Raw genomic sequence first — 20,778 nt, forward strand, 5'->3', positions numbered from 1 at the left:
ATCCAAGATTTCCTTTGGCTCTGACGTCGTACATAACATGCTTTTGCACGTGCACGTTTGAATGATATTAAATTTTCAGTGGTGGGATATCGGCGGAATATCCCCCACGCTTTGTTTTGTGCTTTTTTTGCTGCCGTGCATTCTGAATTCCACCAAGGTTTGGGAAATAGTGGGAACCGGCTGGATGATTTTGGGATATTGCAATTGCAGCTGCTTGGACAATCGTTTCTGTGACATACATGACTGCTTCATTGATTGGTTCCTGACTGACTGTAGCAATGTCAAAATTTGCCAGATATTGAAAGGCATTCCAGTCAGCCTGATCAATCTTCCACCGCGGTAAACTAAATGGCAGACAGGGTCTACCACTAGTTAGGGTTGTTATCACAGGGAAGTGATCGCTTCCATATGGATTTTCTTCTACCTCCCAAGTAAGTGAAGGAAGGAGAGAAGGGGAGCAGATAGAAAGATCAATGGCAGAGAATGTACGGGTAGGCATGTGGAAGAAGGTGTTTGTTCCCACATTTAAGAGGGAAAGGTCATTGTCAGTGAGCATATGCTCTATGACTCGTCCCCTTCCATTGGTGTTAGTACTACCCCACAGAGTGTTATGTCCATTGAAATCCCCAAGAATTAAACATGGGGAAGGCAATTGCTTGATAACATCATTAAGGTCTGTCTGAGGGATGTCTATCCCAGGTGGCAAATAGACAGAGCAGACAGTTAATAAGAACCCCACTGAAAGGCGAATTGCTACAGCCTCAATGCTAGTTGTAAGCTGCAAAGGCTGAAATGGGATCTGGTTGCCGATGAGGATTGCGACTCCTCCGTGAGCAGGACCATCCACAATTCTATCCTTACGAATGATGGTAATGTTATGCATAGTGGGGTCGTCATTTGCCTTTAAATAAGTCTCCTGTATGCAAAAGCAAGCTGGTTTGTGCTTTTGCAGGAGTGCCTTGATGTCTTCAGTATTTTGCCGGAATCCACGACAGTTCCACTGTAGGAATTTAGCCATTATTTTGGCTTGGTGGGTCCATCAGGCGGCTTCCGAGGTGCTGAGGGCTTACCTTTTTCAGTTCTGGCCTTCTCCTTCCTGGGGAAGTATGGACGCTGTCCAGTGTCCATTTCCTCCTCAGCAAAGAGCTCCAAAACTGAGTCTTCTTGTACCTCCTTCTGCTCGACATCCATGTTTTCTTGGGTACTAGGTGGTATTTCACCTTTCTTATTCTTTTCTTTTGCATTTGCTTTTGTTATTTGTGGAGCATTAGGAGGTACCGATATAGGAGTGGCAGCTGATTGGTCCTTCTGTGCAGGTTTTTGGGAGCTTAAAAGATAACGTGCAATGGGAGTAAATGATTCTTTTGGAGGGACGGACATGTCCGTCTGAGTCCCAATCGAACACCTCCCTGCTACCTTCTGGGCGTAGGTAGGTTTTTTGATGTTAAGAGGTTTCACTGCTTTCCTTGCCTCCTGGTACAATGTGTTTAGCTCTGCCTTCAGCCGTTGAATTTCTTTTTCTTCTTTCCACCTCTGGCATGCTCGTGAGTAGGCCGGGCGTTCGCCTTCACAGTTAATGCAGGTGGGTTTCGTGGCTGAACATGCTGTTGTTTCGTGGTCCTTTGCACCACATCGAGCGCATGCAAGGACTCCACGGCAGGCCATTTGACAATGTTCATATTTCTGGCATTTAAAACACCGTAAAGGTCAGGATAACTCCTGGTTTTAACAATTTTTCCATCCCTTTGCGCAGTGATTCTCTTGATGGCAGTAACTCCCTGTGGTTTTAATTCGGAGCAGATTTCCTCCTCGGTGACGTCGAGAAGGTCCCACTCCGAAATGACACCTCTCGATGAATTTAGTGTTCTGTGTGGTGTCACTGTTATGGGTATTCCTCCGATTGATGTTACTCGGAGTAGATATTCAGACTGCCTGTCACTTTTTGTTTCAATCAAGAGGTCCCCAGAACGGAGCCTCTTAACTGACTTGGGTGTACCTGCTAACCCATCCAACCCTTTTTGTATAAAAAAGGGTGACATTTTACCAATCGGTGTTTCGTTGGTGGAATGCATTATTAAGAACCTTGGGACAGGCCCTGATGGTAGTTCGGTTTGCTGCCTCTTTGTAGCAATAATGCTATCTGCCTCTCCGTCAATATTTTCAGATAGGGAGCGGGTTGGGACCCCTGAAGGAATATGTTTATCAGGATTCATGAAGTTTTTTAAATTGTTCAGTGCCCGGGCTCCCCACCCTCCACGGAGCCCAAAGGGACGCCCACTACCCGGCATGCAATAAAAGCGCTCGGGAGTGGAACGCCAGGGCTACCCAGACACTATACCCGCACCGCCGCCAGCCTGAATCCTGTCCCTCGGACCATGAGGATAGGGGCGTGGCATTGACACGGTTGACTCTCGCAGGCGAGCCTACTAGCCGATTGATCCTAGCCGGGCCTTCCAGGACCACCCGTCTTGTCGAAGCAGAGGCCAAAGTGGTGTATTGAAGCTGGGCCCCTCAACCACCAGGATCCCCCTTTCCGAATTTCCACGGGTCGCAGCACACGGCAAACATGCCGGATTCCATTGATGTAAGCCTGGAACCTAGGCTGTGAGCGTTGGATCCCAGTGATGCTATTCTGGAAGTCCAGCAGCGTCACTGGGAGGTCCCCTCACCACGTACAGGTGCCCACGTCGAGGGGCCTTATATGTGTGCAAGGTGCTGAATTTTCAAGTAATCTGACCTTTGAGGAGAAGCAACCAAATTGACATACTTGGTAATTTGACTGCTTGTGCATATACTTGTGCATCCTATCCCAATTAGGGCAGGATGGCTGATACCTGAACTAAGTCGAAAGTGTAGGATCAGCCCTTAATCTCTTAACTCTACTCTGAGAAAAATGGAGCAGTCCTATTAGGAAGAGCAGAATGAGCACAATTAAAGATGGTAGACTAGTCTAGCTCCATGTGACAATGAAGGTAACCAAATGGCTGCAGTTTCTGTGGCCATTTGGGCTAAGTGACCATCACTCAACATGAGAAATATAACTCTACAGGACACACACAACTCTACACTGACTGGCTTTTATCTACATGGTATCTTCACACAATACACAGCAGAATTGACATAGTTTGAGCAGGGCCACATATACAATAAATAAAATTTAAAAAATGTCCTTTCTGTATACATTGTATTCACTAAATTCAAATTCTGCATCCCTTATGTCTGAGTAGCACCATGTTTCCAATATTCCAACAATGTCTACATTTGGTGACTTAACAAATACTTCAAATTCAAATTTGTTTACTATATTTCTAGCACTGGTGTACAGAAAAGTACAGCAATACTTCGCACAGTGCGGTTAATGCGTTGGAAAAAACTACCAAACTGACTGAATTAGCACTAAAAGGGGAACACGTAATCAGCCGCATATTATAAACTGCACTATAGGGAATCCCCGTACTGATTGATTCTTCCTGTGTGAGGTGTTGCTGTATATGCATGCCTGTTTTTACTTTTAGTAGCCCTGCCACAGCCCACAAGGATTTGTAATCCCATACTTTCCAGGCTGCTTCACGTACTAATAAAAGCAACAAAAGAATCAAATCACTTTCACCTCTGATTGCAGCTACTGTTGATCTATTAGTCTTAAGCATATTTGCAAATATTAAGATAAGTAAATATCCAATGAGAAAAGTTCACCCACAACTCATAATGTGCCTCTTCAAGGAGCTATACTTATTGCAAATGTAAAGAAGTAAACACTCTTCACTTAGCATCCTTCAAACACTCGTTTAGGAACTCCAAAGTGTGTTGATATTTCAAGAATATTTCTAACAGGACTGCACTGTTTACGCAAATTACATTATTCTGAACTTTGTGATTAATGTTACATCCAGATGCAACACCAAACAATCCAGTTTATGGCACATGTCATACATATTGATAAGAACCTGTTCATTAGGGACAATATGGTTGCAAATTTCCATCAGTATTCCTCAACAGTTGTTTTTAAATTACTGTTACAAAAACCATAAATAAAGCAGATGTTGATGCACTTATTTGAAAGCTTAGCTAGCATCTTTGTTAGTAAAACGATACAATTAAAAACAGTCAACTCAGTAACACACAACCAAACAATGTTTACATGTTCTTACATGCTATATAGAACTAGACTACATAATGCCACTAGATTACAACATATACACAGTCCGGTAGTGCTGCAGTTGCTACTGGAAAAATCATGAAATGGTGAGGAATAAAAAAATCATTTCATGATTTTTTTATTCCTCACCTATCTGAAATTTGATCTATGTTGATACATAGATCCTTTTTTTTTTTTTTTTTTTTTTTTGTTTAAAATCGTTCAAGGAATCATCCCCTGAAGTTTGGCTGGGACACTGTATACAGGGTGTTTCAAAAATACATACAAAAACATTCTGGGATCTGATTGATAGATAGAGAGATGGGAGACATGCAAACATGTCCTAAAATGCTTTATTTCTGAAATATTACATTAATGTTTCAAAAAGACATAAAAACACAGCAATCCTTAATTTTTAAGTTTTAGACTGACTTTGTAATATCCATTCAAGATTACATCCTTGCACTTGAATACAGACCTCAGCTACTGAATTATTGGCTACCAAATATGCTCAAACATTCCTGCTGTGGTGTGCATTGTGAAAGGAAGACTGTGACAGCTAAGCAACAGGGCCTTTCTAGCCTGTCCACCTGAGTAGATAGGTAACATCTAGGTGAAAGACTTGAGTCTCATAAAAGCCACATGACTGTTAATTGCTGATTTTCCATTAGGTGCTGCAATGTTGTTTGTTTTTGTGCAATAGTAATTAAGGCTATGGTGGTATCAGTATACTGTAACAGTGAATTGTGTGTGGCCTATAGCCAGTTTGTCTGTTTTGCCAAAAGAGAAATTTGAGATGGGGGTTGGGGGGGATGCAATCCTCACTCAAGACCAACTAAATTGTCCACTTCATTATGCAACAAATGCTATAACAGATTTTTTGAAATGCTTTAACACAACATATGTATACCTAAGAATACTACATCATCATCAGCCATTTTCAATCCACTGCAGGATGAAGGCCTCTCCAGCAACTTTCCAGTTTTTTCTGTTTTGTGCAATGGCCATCCATTTACTACCCATGAACTCGTGAATTACATCTGTCCATCTCCATTGTTGACTTTCAGGTTTTCTTTTAGGTCCTCCTGAGTACCATTTTTCTTGGTCCATCTGTCATCATGTCTTTGAGCTATGTGTCCTGCCCAAGTCCATTTCAGTTCTTTAGTTCTGATAAGAATGTCCTTTATTTGTGTTTGCTGATTAATCCATGTGTTTCTCTTCTTATCTAACAGTCTGATTCCTAATATAATTCATTACATCCTTCGTTGTGTAGTTTTCAGCTTCTCTTCCATTCTATCAATGTGCCCAAGTTTCACTTCCATATGTCATGGTAAGGAGTATACAGGAGTATACATTGGTTCATTATTTTACATTTCAGACAAATTGGGATATTGCACCTCAGTATGTGACTATATTTCCTGAATGCTATACCTTCCCTTGACTTCCAGCCATTTATCATTATTACAGCTAATGACTTGGTCCCAGATAGGTATATGAACCCACCTTTTCAATTACTGCTCCTTCAATGATTATATCCCTTCCTGTGGCATACTTGTTCATCATTACTTTTGTTTCAGACATATTCATCTTTAGTCTGAAATCCTTACTATCTCTGCATAACTGATTTAAGATTTTCCTCTAATTCTTTGAGATCGTGGCTTATGATCACAATGTCATCTGCAAATCATAAATGGTTTATGTACTCTCCATTCACATTTACTCCTTCATGCAACCAGTCTAATCTTCTGAAAGCTTCAAGGGCGGCAGTAAACAACTTCAGAGATATTGTCTCCTTGTCAAACTCCTTTCTCAATTTTAAATTTGCTACTGTCTTTGTCTAGGCTAATAAAGGAGGTAGTGTTTTCATATATTTTCTTCAATATCATGATGTATGGGGTATCTCTGCCTTGTCTTTCCAGTGTTTGAAACATTGCCTTATGCTGTATTGAGTCAAATGCATTTTCATAATCCACAAATGCCAGACATAATGGTGTTTTATATTCATTTGCTTTCTCCATTAGCTGTGATATTATGCGAAGGTGATCCACAGTTGAGAATCCTATCCTAAGCTGGCTTGCTCTTTTGGCTAATTCTTATCAAGTATTCTTTCTAATCTGTTAGTAATAACTCTTGTGAACAACTTGTAGATATGGTACAACAAGCTAATTGGTCTATAATTTCCAATTTCTGATTTATCTCCCTTCTTATGCAGCAAAATTATGACTGCATTATTCCACTCCTTCGGCATTTCCTAAAGTATTTTTTGTGAAGAGTCTTGCCAGTTTCTGCATCATGTCTCTTCCTCCAAATTTTACCAACTCTATAGTAACTTCATCTTTGCCCAGGGATTTCTGATTCTTCATTTTCTTCAATGCATGTTCTACCTCATCAGGAAGGATATTAGGTATGTCGTATGTTGCTAATTTGTGATCCAGTTTCCCCACTGCTGGTATTATTCCCTTGCTCCTTATATAATTCTTTATAGTAGTCTCCTGCTATTTGATTATGCTTTCTCTGCTATTTATAAGTACACCATCACCACCATTCTTCAGTTTCATATCATTCGTCTTTTCTGTATTACTGCTCATGACTGCTGATTTAAGTCCTTTGTTTTCCCTTAATGATTGTTCTACTTCTCTTGTGTTAAATCTTCTTATGTCCTCTCTCAGTATCTTTTTAATGGCTTTGCATAACTCAGTATACTCAATTTTATTCTTGTGCATGTTTATATTGCCCTTAATTTACATATATGTTGAGAATACAGATGTTGTATACATACATAGAAGAATATGTAGAAGAGTATGTAGAAATATATATGTAGGCTGTAGAAATACATACATAGAAGAATATGTAGAAGAGTATGTAGGATGTAGAAATACATATGTAGAAGAGTATGTAGGATGTAGAAATACATACGTAGGCTGTAGAAATACATGCGTAGAAGAGTACGTAGGATGTAAAAATACATATGTAGGCTGTAGAAATACATACGTAGAAGAATACGTAGGATGTAGAAATACATATGTAGGCTGTAGAAATACATGCGTAGAAGAATATGTAGGATGTAGAAATACATATGTAGAAGAATAGATATGTTGTATCAAAGCTTTTTTTTTTTTTTTTTAATTTCTACTTTTTTTTTATATAAACATTTAAAAACAGCACTAAAATATTATACATGTATGGAAATTTTGGGAAATAATATAACTGCAAATTTTTTCATTCCAGATGCATATTATATTTTAAATAAATGGACTAATGGACTGATTTTGTAGTGTAACTTTACCTCTGTCCCAAGGGACCTTTATAATCTTTCCAACTATCATATCATAATAAAAAAAATGTCCACGCTCTTTGGATCCAACTATTATTTGATCACCATCCAGTGTAAAGTGGGCACAATGAATTGGGAACCGATCAAAGTGCACAGACTGAATTTTAGCATTAACCTTTCCATCTACCTAATTTTGGGAGAAAGGGGGGGGGGGGGAAACAGTTTGAAGTTTTAGTCATTTTAATCAATCAATCAATATACTGCTGAAACACTGAGTATGAACAGTAACATACACAGCTGCACAAGTGACAGCTGTGTATGTTACTGTTAGAGTTGGAACAGGTTGGGTTGAAGAGCATAACAACCCAAGTATTCCTAGAGTAAATCACAAGTACAACTGGATGTGTACCATAACCAGTAGCAAAAGGCACACTCCAAAAACAGCTGAATTGCCAGAAGGGCTTACAGCATTAAAGTTGACAGTAAAAGGATTAGAAGAAAAAAATAAATACATAAAATAAAACAAAATCACCAATAATAATAATAAAATAAAATAAGATGATTAATAATTATTATAATAAAATATTTAGAATAAACATTAATGACAAAAACACGTACAGCAATATAAAACTAATTCAATAAAATGACAAATAAGTATTGTCACAAACATTAAATCTGGAGAGGAATATTCAATATAAAAATAGAGAAAAACAAAGTATAAGAGTAAATTAATATGGTATCCTATACCATATTAATTTACTTTTAATTATTAAATTAAAAGTAAATTAAATTTTACATTATTAAATATCCCTTTGTTAACATTAACTAATAGTTAATGTTAACAAAGAGATTGCTTTTGGGAGATGACTCTATACAATAAGACTGGATTACGAGTGCATTTCAACAATTCTTTTACATGTCGGGTTAAAATAAGTCCAATCAGAAGTAAGAAGGATAGGACCAATGTTTGAAGAATCAGGCAGAGCAGAAAGTGCATATTAATTTGAAAGTCTGTTAAGTAGAGAAATTAATTTATGCTTCAAACTTGTGAGATCAGTGGAGAATTTGCTGCCCAATTACTTCTCCCAGAAAAAAAAAAAAAGTCAATATTTGAGTTCTAGTTTGATGAGAGGGATATATTTGACTTCACAATTTCAAAATCTAATGAAGAGTAATTTAAGCATTTGACCATAATCGTTTTCGAGATGATATTCTCAAAATTGGCTTTGAAAAGGTCCATTTGAGAAGCCAATATTTAAGTGAGGAGAGTCTCTTAAAATTGGATTTGAAAACTCCAACCCAAACAGGGGAAGACAAAGACGGTTGGTTTTATGATCAGATTAAAATATTCAATAATTAAAATGTGCTTAGGCTATAAGCACATTTCCAGTAAACCAAGAAAATGTCAAATGACTTTTTCTTGGTTAATTACAAAAATGTTTATTACAAAATTATTTTGTAGTTAATGTTGTTTGACACTAAACCCTTGATATAATTAATATTAAATATCCCTAGCATGATTTTTTCTTAAACCTCAACATCAGTTAAAACATGAATGAGTGAAGTGAACATGAAATTTTTTTATAGTTATATATGTGATAAAAATAATAAATAAATAAATCTTTATATTGTAGATATACGTTGGGTATGATTGCAATAATACCCAATATGGCATGTAGACAAAAGGTCAACAGCTTGAAGAAAGCATGCAATGTCATGCAATGTCCAGTGAAAACATTATGATTATCTAACAAATAGTGGGTATGTCCTCCCCTTTCTGCCAGTAATATCACCACATGGTACTGCATCACAAGGTTTGTGTTCCACAGATCTGCAGTAGTCTATGGTGCAACAGCTAAATGCCAGATCTGCCAATTCATATAATCCCACAGATGTTCTATGAAATTCATAATGATGATTTCAGTGGCCAAGGTAGCACCTGGAAGTCACTTTCAAGTTTGGTAAACCATATTAGCAAAGTGTTAGAGTGCACTGTCCTGCAGGAACACACTGTGCCATCTAGGAAGACAGCCACCATCGAAGTATACATGATCAGTCACAATGGATAGGTAGTTTTTAGCATTCAGAGTGTGGTCTAGAGGTATGGGGGCTCCAAGAGGTTCCCAGAAACACATCCCCATACTAAAACACTACTGTCACCTGTCTGTTTCTGTTGGACCAGGACATTGGAGTGATTTCTCTTTGCAGCATGCCACTGTACCTCCATTTACCATCCATGTGGCATAGCAGAAAATGTGATTCATTGGAAAAGCAACCTTTTCCCAGTCATCAACAGTATGACTGGGAAAAGGTTGCATGATCTTACCACTGGTGACTGGAAAAATGGCACTGCCAGAGGCAAACTTTAGGCATCATTGGCATGATCACAGTACCTTGACTGGAGGAGGGTCCACTGGATCATGGTCTTGGAAACACTGTTGGTCATACCCAGGTTAAAGTCTACCATCAGGTGTTCCACCATTTTCAGTCTATTTACTTGCAAAAGACAGGACAGCCTTATTCACCACAACCATTGATGAGGCATGGGTGCTCACTGCTAGAGTGGTTACTGCTGCTCTGTCCACTATCCTTTAATTCTTGGATCCTTTAATCCTTTAATAAAAAGGATCCTTTAATCCTTTAATACAGCAATCTATGAACAGCTTACAAAACTTGTGGTTTCAGTAATACTTGCCACCCTTCAACCTGTACCTGACAATCATCCCTTTTTCAAAGTCTGCGAGATCACGTCCCTTGTCTATTTTGATCAGGCACTTCATATGGACTGAAAGCCACGAATCTGCCGTACCACATTTACTGGTTCTCACAGTGACACGTGTGACAAAGAGGAGAGGAACAGCTGATTGCTGAAACATGGGGGTGATCATAATATTTTGGCTGGACAGCATAAACAAATAATAAGTGAATACATGAACATAAATAATGGAATTGCAATAATATGTGATGACAATTGGACAGACTAGTGAATATCCAGTGCAAGACAGAAGCACAGTACCTGATTCACTCAGACATTGGTTCTTGCATGGATTTCCTATAGAGTAGGCCTCTAAATATTTATAATTAACTGGTTCCTTAAGAATGATGGATAATAGACTAGCAGGTTATAATAATAAATGGTTGATGCAGGGAAGTGATAAACTCAGTTTTCAGATAAATAAACACTGTTAAAAACTAGTTTAATGATAATCACTTAAAGGGTTAGTAACTTTCAATCTTCATGCCAGGAACTTAGAATCCAGTTGTTGAGGATAGAAACCAATTTTCACTGCTATAAAGAAGGTCTCTCTCTGCAATAGGGGCATCTTATGAGGCACTGGAAGATTTCTCTGCATACAGGTGCCTATGTCCTTTCATCCCTACTGATAAAATTTTTGAGAAAAGGGTTATGCCAAAGGCAAATTTACAGAATATGGATTAGATGCAGCAACATACTTGTGTTTTGGTAATAAAAAAAATTAAGATGACATCAGTTGAGCAAGTAGGTTGGCCATCAAAGCTATAAATCAATGGTTGGGATTAATAACACACACACAGAACATTTCCTCAAATTATAAATGACAATTTTTTCCTTTAAATTCGCAATTGTCACACCCAGTAAATGATTATTTCGGATAATGCTGCAAATAAAACTGTATTTGTAAGTTATAAATAAAAATTTGTTCATTAGTTGTGAATAAAAAAATTATTTGAATAATGAATAATTTATCCTTCTTAACAGAATAAATTTCATTTCAAATAACAAATTTATTTTTATTTGATTCGCAACTAACTACTTTTTATTCTTATTCATCATTTTGAATAAATTTTTCTCAGTACTGTGTGCAACTAACAATACTTCACCATATAGGTCTCCAATTTCAAACTGAACAATTCTTCCCTATACTTTTCAATTACGGCTTCTTGGGATACATGGAAAACGGTGATGTATTTAGGCCATAACTTCCCTCACACAGCATTCATACAGTAGGAACTGACTTCATGGCTAACTGCAATGTTTTCTATTGCATTCTTGAAATTGAAGAATTGCTAACATTCCCTTAAAGTGAGTGCTTTTCTCCATCAGTGGTTTCCAAAAACTTAGTGAATGTGATAATATGGTAATATTACTTCATTTAGCAATAATGTTCTGGTCCAAGATCTGTAAGATTGATTTCGTATTGGGAAAAGACACTTATCATTTCGTCTCCTTCACCCCATCACTAATTCATCTCATCAAGCTTGTCTAGGTGACCTGTAACATTGTTGAAAATACACAATGACTCTTCTGCTAAGCTGTGGTAAATCTTTACTGAAGGAAGAAATGATGGCAGAACCACTCTTGAAATAAGCCCCCAGTAACCCAATCTCTCTTATTTGACTCCAAAACCTCAAGAAGCTGAAGTCTTTCAACATTCTTGAATTCTCATAGTGGTATAGCAGTGTTGATTTCAACTTTAAATCTCAAGAGACATTGTATCGCAGTTCCCTGACAAAAGCCCACACGAAAATTCTGCACAGAAAAAACCCCACTGTCATAAATGCTCACAAGAAAAATACCCACATGGAAAATTGCTCACACGGATAAATGCTCACATTATTTTTAGTTTACAAAAAACAAATTATTTCATATATCAAAACACAACAAAACGTTGAATTTATATAGCTTATTTCTACTTCTATATGATGTATTTTAATATAACTTTTGATATAAAACTTTTATTTTAATATAAAATAGAATATTTGGATGTAAATGTTTGTAAGGGAAATTGTAGGAAATAAAATGCTCTGGTTTTACTGTAATTAAAGCCTTTTATTTTATTTATAAAAATATACATTTTTTTTTTTCTGTCTTACAAAGTGAATAGTCCACACTTTTTGGTTTTTTATCAACAAACAACTAATTCAGACATATTTCAGTGATTTATTTATTTGTCAAGGATTTGAATAAAATTTTCATTACTGTAAGTTAGCCAATCTCTAAGTATTTCAGTTTGTTTTCTACCTGCTGATATTCCTGCACAAAAGTGGCAACCAAGACATGCAGTGCATCATATCTTCTCTTTTTCACCTCTAGATTGACACTGGCTAATAGATGGACCTGCCTATGCATTAGCACAGGCAAGTCCATCTATTAGCCAGTGTCAATCTGTGGCAAGCCACGTCCCTCTTCAGTCCATCAAACAAAAACCACACGCTGGGATGACTGCAGTAGAATAGGGAATTAAGTGCAGTGTGAAATCCCTCGCAACAGTTTGTTGTTTCAGGCAACCGTTCACGAGCTGCATCATGATGATTCCATATTCTTATTGGAAACAGAGGATCTCTACCTGCTGCACCCTCAATTGTCGTTCAGTTATGAAGACAAAAGATGGCAATGTAGTACAACAACGAACCGAACATTGTAATGATTCCTGTCCTCAAAAAGCAGAAGCCAACGTTGCCAGAAGCAAAATGAGGCAACACGAGAGTAGTTAGTTCTACTCCTTGCAATGTGATGGGGAATGTGATTTCAGAGTTGAGTAACGAAGTACTGGCCCATATGCCTAAACAATCATCCACTGAGAGAAATCTTCTCAATTACAAAAAAGATAGTCATTTGTCTAATCCAACAACGATAAAATTTGACATTTCTGAGAAGTACCGTCAACTGATACTTCATGATTCAGGTGTGGATGATCCAGACAGAATTCTGGTTTTAGGTATAAAGAACTCTTGGCTGAATTGAACAAAGATACAATTTATGGAGATGGCACCTTTGATAAAGTTCCAAACATATTTTACCAACTGTATACATAGCATGCCAAGGTGGGTACTCATATCTGCCATGTATTTCTATTTTTTTTACAGAAAAAGAACTTGGATACTTATGATAGAATGTTTGAAATCATGAAGCTGTTGGTTCCAAATCTGGTGCCTCAAAAGGTTTTAGTGGATTTTGAAAAGGCTTGCATGAATGCATTGAGGATTGCCTTTCCACATGCTGAAGTCAAATGGCGCTATTTCCATCGGTGTCAGAGTCTCATCAGGAAACTCAGCAGCAATGTTGGCTTGAAGACTGAATTTTATTTTAAACTGATATAAATACAAAAACTCAAGTTGAAGTCTCTTGCAGCATTAACTTTTGTCCCAGTCCATGATGTAAGAAGTGTCTTTGATGAGCTGGCTGCCACATTTCCAGATGAAGATAGCTATAATGAGGTGCTCATGTACTTCTTTTCCACATACATTGAGGGTGCAATAGGTAGAGATCCCCAGTTTCCAATAAGAATATGGAATAATCATGATGCAGCTCTTGAATGGTCTCCTAAAACTACAAACTGTTGTGAGGGATTTCACAATGTACTTAATTTCCTATTCCACTGCAGTCATCCCAGCGTGTGGCTTTTGTTTGATGGACCGAAGAGGGACCTGGTTTGCCACAGATTGACACTGGCTAATGCACAGGCAGGTCCATCTAGAGGTGAAAAAGAGAAGGTATGATGCACTTCATGATTTGGTTGCCACTTTTGTGCAGGAATATCAGCAGATAGAAAACAAACTGAAATACTTGTAGAGATTGGCTAACTTACGGTAATGAAAATTCTATTCAAATCCTTAACAAATAAATAAATCACTGAAATATGTCTGGATTAGTTGTTTGTTGATAAAAAATAATTTATTTTTATAAATAAAATTTAATAATAGAGAGCTGTTAAGTGCTCAATAATTCCCATATTCTATTATATTGTGAAATCAACAGAGATTACCTTTATTTTTGATACTGCTATTTCAACCAACTCTCCTAGTCCAATGCTTTAAAATTTAATTGTAATGACAATATAAAACTTATAAAAAATATTAAATATCTTCCCTCACTGTGAATCAAACCCCACAGTCTCAATATTCAGCGCTCAACACAACCCCGGTTTGTAACCACCATACACCTCTGCCAGTAAGGAAAATATTACATCTATCAACATTAAATTTAAAATTTTTAAATTTCGATAATCTTAAAAGCTTAGCTGTACATGGAGCACTTTTTCTCTTCTTTCCTTAAGTTGGACTAAAACTTTTCGAAACTACATGTTCACAGGAATAAGAGCAACACAAAAATCAACCAGAAGCATTTGTCTTATGTAGTCATTTTTGTTCTTCATGCATGCACATAAATGACCAATCGTTCAATAATAAGAGTGGTCTATGGATATCAACTGAATTATTACATAACTTCATCTCTAGGGTTTCCTCAATAAGTAATTTATAGTAGTTATGTTGAATATTTATAATTTTTATTTCCTTAAAGCTGAATGAATATTGTTCATTTATTGCATGATATGATTTTTTTTTTTTTTTTTTTTTTTGATTTGGTAGTTGTTGGCGCATCGGCTTCTGTGGTCATATTGCACCTCCCAAGGTTTTTGCAGTACTTTGATCCAAGCCCAAGGCGGGAATCGAACCCGCGACCTTTGGGTTGCCGGGCAGGTACTTTACCCACTCGGCTAGCCCGGTCGGCTCCCATGATATGAAAGTTCCGAAGCATTTGCCTGACCCACCCGAACTGAAGCTTCGTGTTCTTTTGCTTGAAACTGTGCCACCCCCATGGTAGATCCTACATAAACGGTGTCGCAGTTTTTACACGCGATGCTGTCTACGAGGTTATGTTGTAAGTGGAATGTAGTAGTGTTTAGCGATCGATTTCTAAAAAACCTGTATAATTTGTTCATGGGTTTGGCTATAATTTTCATGTCAGTACGCTTGCATATTTGATTAAGTTTATTGTACCAATGCGCGACATATGGGATGGTAATGAAATGTTTTTTGTCCAATTCCGATTTTCATACAATGTGTGTTGAGAAGTTATTGTTTATTTTTTCCCCGTGCTAATGCTTTAACTTTATTTATAGAGGCTAAAGGATAACCCCTATTTCTGAATCTTCTGGTTAATTCATTTATCTCTGTTGTTAATGAAATCTGAGAGGAGGAATATTTAAAAGCGTTAAGAAATTGATTCAACATGACTGATTTTTTATACGAATAGTGGTGATAACTATGGAAATATAAAAGCATTCTCTTATTAGTTGGTTTTCTGTATATACTAAAATTTAGTTTATGATCTAATCTGTATACAGTAAATTAAGAAAATTAATGGAGTGTGTTTCTGCTTCAATTTCCAGTGTAAATTTTAATCTTGAATGGATATTATTAAAAACCGGTAGAACATTGTTTATGGTCAAATGATCTATAATAATCAGGATGTCATCCAGATATCTTCCATAATATGTGATCTGTGGTATAAATGGATCAAGATGAATCTTCTCTAATTTATCTAAGTATAGCTCAGCAATGAGTTCGCTGATGTTTAGACCGATTGGAAGGCCAAAAATCTGTCTATATATTTTTTCTTGAAAGAGAATGTAATTGGCATTTATTAATAATTTCTTATATTTCCTTACACAAAGCAGGGTACCCTGCTTTGTGTAAGGAAATATAAGCAATTTATTTATATAATCTCCTTTATCAAGAATAACTACTGTGTCACCCTTGTCGGCCTTCTGAATAATGATATCACAATTTTGTTTAAGTGTATGTAATGCATTAGCTTCTCTGTTTATTTTAGAAGATCTTGAAGGGATAGTTTGGTTTATGATGCGATTAGTCTGTTGGATCAATGTGTTTTTTTGGAGTAAATCTCTAAGTGCGAACTCAAGATTAATAATCATTTGTTTCTTAGGGAGGGTTTGTGGGGGTAAATTATAATTTAAACCTTTATTTAATAGTGCTATTTGTTGAGAAGTTCCCAATGGATATCACAACACTTGAAACGCGGATAAAAATTCTAACACCTTTCACAGTAAAATATGCCTCATATTAATGATACCTCTGTGAACAACCAAACTAATAATGTCTATTTGCACAATGGTTCATATGACGACCTTACCATATTAGATAATGTAAAGAACTGATTTGTTATGCTTACATCTCAACAAATAATGCTATTAAATAAAGGTTTAAATTATAATTGCAGAAACCCTAGAGATGAAAAGTTATGTAATAATTCAATTAATATCCATAGACCATTCTTATTATCGGACGATTAGTCATTTATGCGCATGCGCAAAGAACAAAAATGACTACATAAGACAAATGCTTCTGGCTGATTTTTGTGTTGCTCTTATTCCTGTGAACATGTAGTTTCAAAAAGTTTTAGTCTAACTTAAGGAAAGAAGAGAAAAAAATGTCCCATATGCAGCTAAGCTTTTTAGACTATCTAAATTTAAAAATTTTAAATTTAATGTTGATAGACGTAATATTTTCCTTACTGGCAGAGGTATGGTGGTTGAAGAGTGGGGTTGTGTTGAGCACTCAATATTGAGACTGTGGAGTTTGATTCACTGTTGTTCTGACAGTGGGGAAGATGTTTAATATTTTTGATAAGTTTTATATCATCATTACAATTAAATTTTGAAGCGTTGGACTAGGAGAGTTGGTTGAAATAGAAGCAATCCTATATCAAAAATAAAGGTAATCCCTACTGATTTCACAATATAAATAAAATAAAAGGCTTTAGTTGCAATAAAACCAGAGCATTTCATTCCCTGTAATTTCCCTTGCAAACATTTACATCCAAATATAAATGTTTTTGTTTATACTCCGGCATGACTACCAGGTCAGTGGAGTTTACAATAAATCATATTTAGCAGTCACAGGCTTCAACCCTGGCCCACCCAAAGAGCATGTGCTACTGCACTCGCAACCACTCGGTTACGTCAGGCCTATTCTATTTTATATTAAAATCAAAGTTTTATATCAAAAGTTATATTAAAATACACCATATAGAAGTAAAATTAAATATATAAATACAACATTTGTTGTGTTTTGAAATATGAAATAATTTGTTTTTTGTAAACTAAAAATAACGTGAGCATTCTTCCATGTGGGTATTTTTCATGTGAGCATTTATGACAGTGGGGTTTTTTCTGTGCAGAATTTTTGTGTGGGCTTTTTTTCATGTGCACGTTCATCTGGTCACCTTGTATCGCATATGAAGTCAGTTGAGTCTCAGAACTAACAGGTCTGTAATTACTCTTGTCACCATTTGATATCCCTTTGTGAATTAGAGAACATTAGCACATATCCAGTCTGTGGGGACCTCCCTTGAGTCTAAGGATACTCTGATAATCATGGCTAAGGGTTTGCTTAATTCCTTTGCTGCTTCCTTTAAAATAACTGGATAGATCCTATCGACCCCAGGTGTTTTTCTTATGTTTAACTTCAACAATTTCTCCTCCTCTGCTCTCAGTTATTACAAAATCCTTTAGTGCCCTGTTACAATTTGATAAACGTCTCCTTAATAACTCCTCATCTGTGAATGTAGTTGCAAAATATTCATTCAGTTTGTTGGCCACCTGGGCAGGATCATCAACAGTTGAACCATCGATATCAAGCTGACCAATCTGATTCATCCCCTTCTTTCTAGAGGTAACATAAGTAAAGAAGTCTCGGCTGTTCCTCTTTGCATCCTTTGCCAAAGATTTCTCATAATCTGCATTTGTTTGGCAGACCTCCTTTGTTATTTGATTACAGACTAGCTTATCTCTACCATAGGCTTCTGTGTCTCCTGATAATTTATATGCATCCCATGCACTTTTTTTTTTTCTGCCACAAGTCTCATTAGTTCATGAGCTAGATTCTTTTCTTTCTTGGTGATTCCTTTCTACTTCTGTCCCTTGTTCTCTCTTATTTATTTATTTTTTTTTTTTTGGCTGGTGCAGCATAAGCCTCAGGCTTCCTTGCACCATATGGCTAATAATAATAATAATCTGAGATCTATTTGGGCCTAAACCTTGAACATTATTTCTTAGCTGGTATGAAATAGACTCCAAGATAACTTCCGTGAATGCTTCCCATTTAGAATTTGCTGCTGGTAATATCAGTTGGTTCTACTGTATAGAAGTTAAAAACTATCTGAGACCACTCTAGTCACCTCTACGAAAGCAAAAACCCTTCCCTTTACCCCTGATGGTGGTTACATCTTTGAGTAAATCTCACATCAATACACTGTAATTAATGCCACTTAGTGGTCCCTTTATCTGAAGATTCTTAATGCATGAAGAATCACTGCTGATAATCAGATCAAGTGTATTACTCCCCCCCCACCCCCACCTCTTGATCATTATTATTGTTACATATCATTTTAAGAAACTCTTTTGGATCATCACTACTAATATTTACAGGCATACCTCGAATAACGAATAGGATGCGTTCCACGAAATTACTTCGTTAAGCGAAACTTTGTTTTCAGAGGTAAAAATACTATGGCCAGAATAGGGATACGTTCTTACGTAAAGAAAATGAAAAGCTTTTTTTTTTTGGACAAAGAAAAGTTTTATTAAATAAACAGTCAACTTACATACAAAGTGAAATCACATTTTAAAATACGAGTCTAAAGTTGATTGTATATGCTCTTTTTCTCTTTCATTTAACAATTGCCTATACGGAGTTGCATTTAACACTGATCGCTTAACAATAATACTTCTTCCTAAATCAGGATCATTTTCACTAAAAAAATTTAAAACGTTTTCAATGTCATTTAAGAACCTTTTTAAATCTTTGGTTGTTAACACTTTTTCGGCAGGAACTTCTTTAACTTCGTCTTCATTGCTAACAAGGTTTTCTAAATCTTCCACTGAAAAACCATTATCTTCTGCGTTCAATAAATTTCTAACATCCTCTTCATCGACATTTTCGAAACCTATTGATTGAGCCATCTGGATAACTTCATTTCTAATTTCTTGGATGTTATTTTCTTCTTCTAGTACAACTTCTGGCCATATTTTGCGCCAAACTCCATTTAAGCATTTCTTAGTGACTTCTTTCCAAGAACTATCAATGTTTTCAATTGCGTTTTTAATGGTGTAGTTTTTCCAAAAAGTTTTAACTGTCATTTCCTCTTTATCCTCTAGTTCAGTTAAACTGCTTAATGTTCGACGCAGATAATAAGCTTTAAATGATGCTATTACTCCCTGATCCAATGGTTGAATCAGGGAAGTTGTGTTTGCTGGAAGAAACACAACTTTGACAGGAATGCACGTATCCAACGTGTTAAGATCAGTAGGATGTCCCAGAGCATTGTCTAACAACAAAAGAGCTTTTTCTTCAAAGTTGTTTTTTTGACAATACCGTTTTACTTCAGGACAAAAGTGGTTAACAAACTAATCAGTAAATAACTCCTTGGTAACCCACGCTTTTCTATTTGCTTTCCATATTACAGGTAAAATCATTTTTATGTTACCTTTTAACGCCCTCGGATTTTCTGAATAGTAAACTAATAACAATTTTAATTTATAATCGCCAGAGGCATTTGATCCAAAGAGTAACGTTAAACGGTCTTTGGCTGCTTTGAACCCAGCAGCTGATTTTTCTTCAATAGATATGAAGCTTTTTGTTGGTAGCCGTTTACAGAACAAACCGCTTTCGTCAACATTGAACACCAAATTTGGAAAATTTTCACGTTCAATTATTTCCTTTAGTTTTTCTGGAAACTTATTTGCAGCTTCTCCTGTTAATTTTACACTATGAATCCTGGCCCGTTTTTTAAATTTCTCGAACCAACCACGAGAAGCCCCAAAGGTTACCGTAATTTCTTCAGTTTGTTTAGATTTCAGGTGATTAAACTGGAATATTTTTTTTATGTTAAATGGGGCTTGAAATTGACGACTTCGTTATATCGAAGCTTCGTTATCAGAGGTAACGTTAACCGAGGTATGCCTGTAATACTTTAATGATTTCAGCACTTCAGAAAGTTCATTGTGGTTTATATGCATCCTTTGATCATTCGTGACGAGCCACCTGCATCATTTAATCATTTGTAGTGAGCAGATGTGCTTTGTGGAACTTTTCATAGCGACCACAAATAACTATAGATAAGAGGGGATTGGTAGACCACAGGAGGAGTTCAGAGGTTATTTAGCATATTGAAAATTTTATTGTGATAAGTTTTTTTTTTCTGTAATAGTTTGATTTTTATAATATTTTAAATATAGATATTTAGTAAATTTTACAATGGTTGTTACAAGATCTGCCTTGAACACTTCGTCAGAGGGTACCATGATTTTATCCTTTGCAGAACCTGTGGCATGTATTCCAAGGTCGACCTAGTGGATAATCATAGCTCACCTGGTGATTATTTTCGTTGTTTACATTGTAAGGAGTGTACCCATTTTAAGTTAAAATTTGGTGCATTGCTAGAACAATCTGAGTCAATGAAAAAACAGGTGATTCTTCAAATAGGCCTCCGGGGTTGGGAATGTTCTGATTCATAATAACTGCAATAATACACCAACTGTATAACTGAAACTTTATTAAAATAGGAATAATATAGTATAAG

General features: G+C 36.4%; 1 protein-coding gene across 1 annotated transcript in view; it reads right to left on the bottom strand.

The window, feature by feature from the left end:
• Nucleotides 1-20,778, bottom strand: part of wcd (U3 small nucleolar RNA-associated protein 18 homolog wicked) — a 207,887-nt gene that overhangs the window by 64,546 nt on the left and 122,563 nt on the right. The window contains exon 9 of the mRNA XM_090379888.1: nt 7,425-7,599. Coding sequence (XP_090236014.1) covers nt 7,425-7,599 — 175 coding nt within the window. The remainder of the gene's footprint in view (nt 1-7,424; nt 7,600-20,778) is intronic.

This window comes from Mastigoproctus giganteus, chromosome 8 (genome assembly GCF_048544385.1).
Source record: "Mastigoproctus giganteus isolate SK-2022 chromosome 8, ASM4854438v1, whole genome shotgun sequence".
NCBI lineage: Eukaryota > Metazoa > Arthropoda > Arachnida > Uropygi > Thelyphonidae > Mastigoproctus > Mastigoproctus giganteus.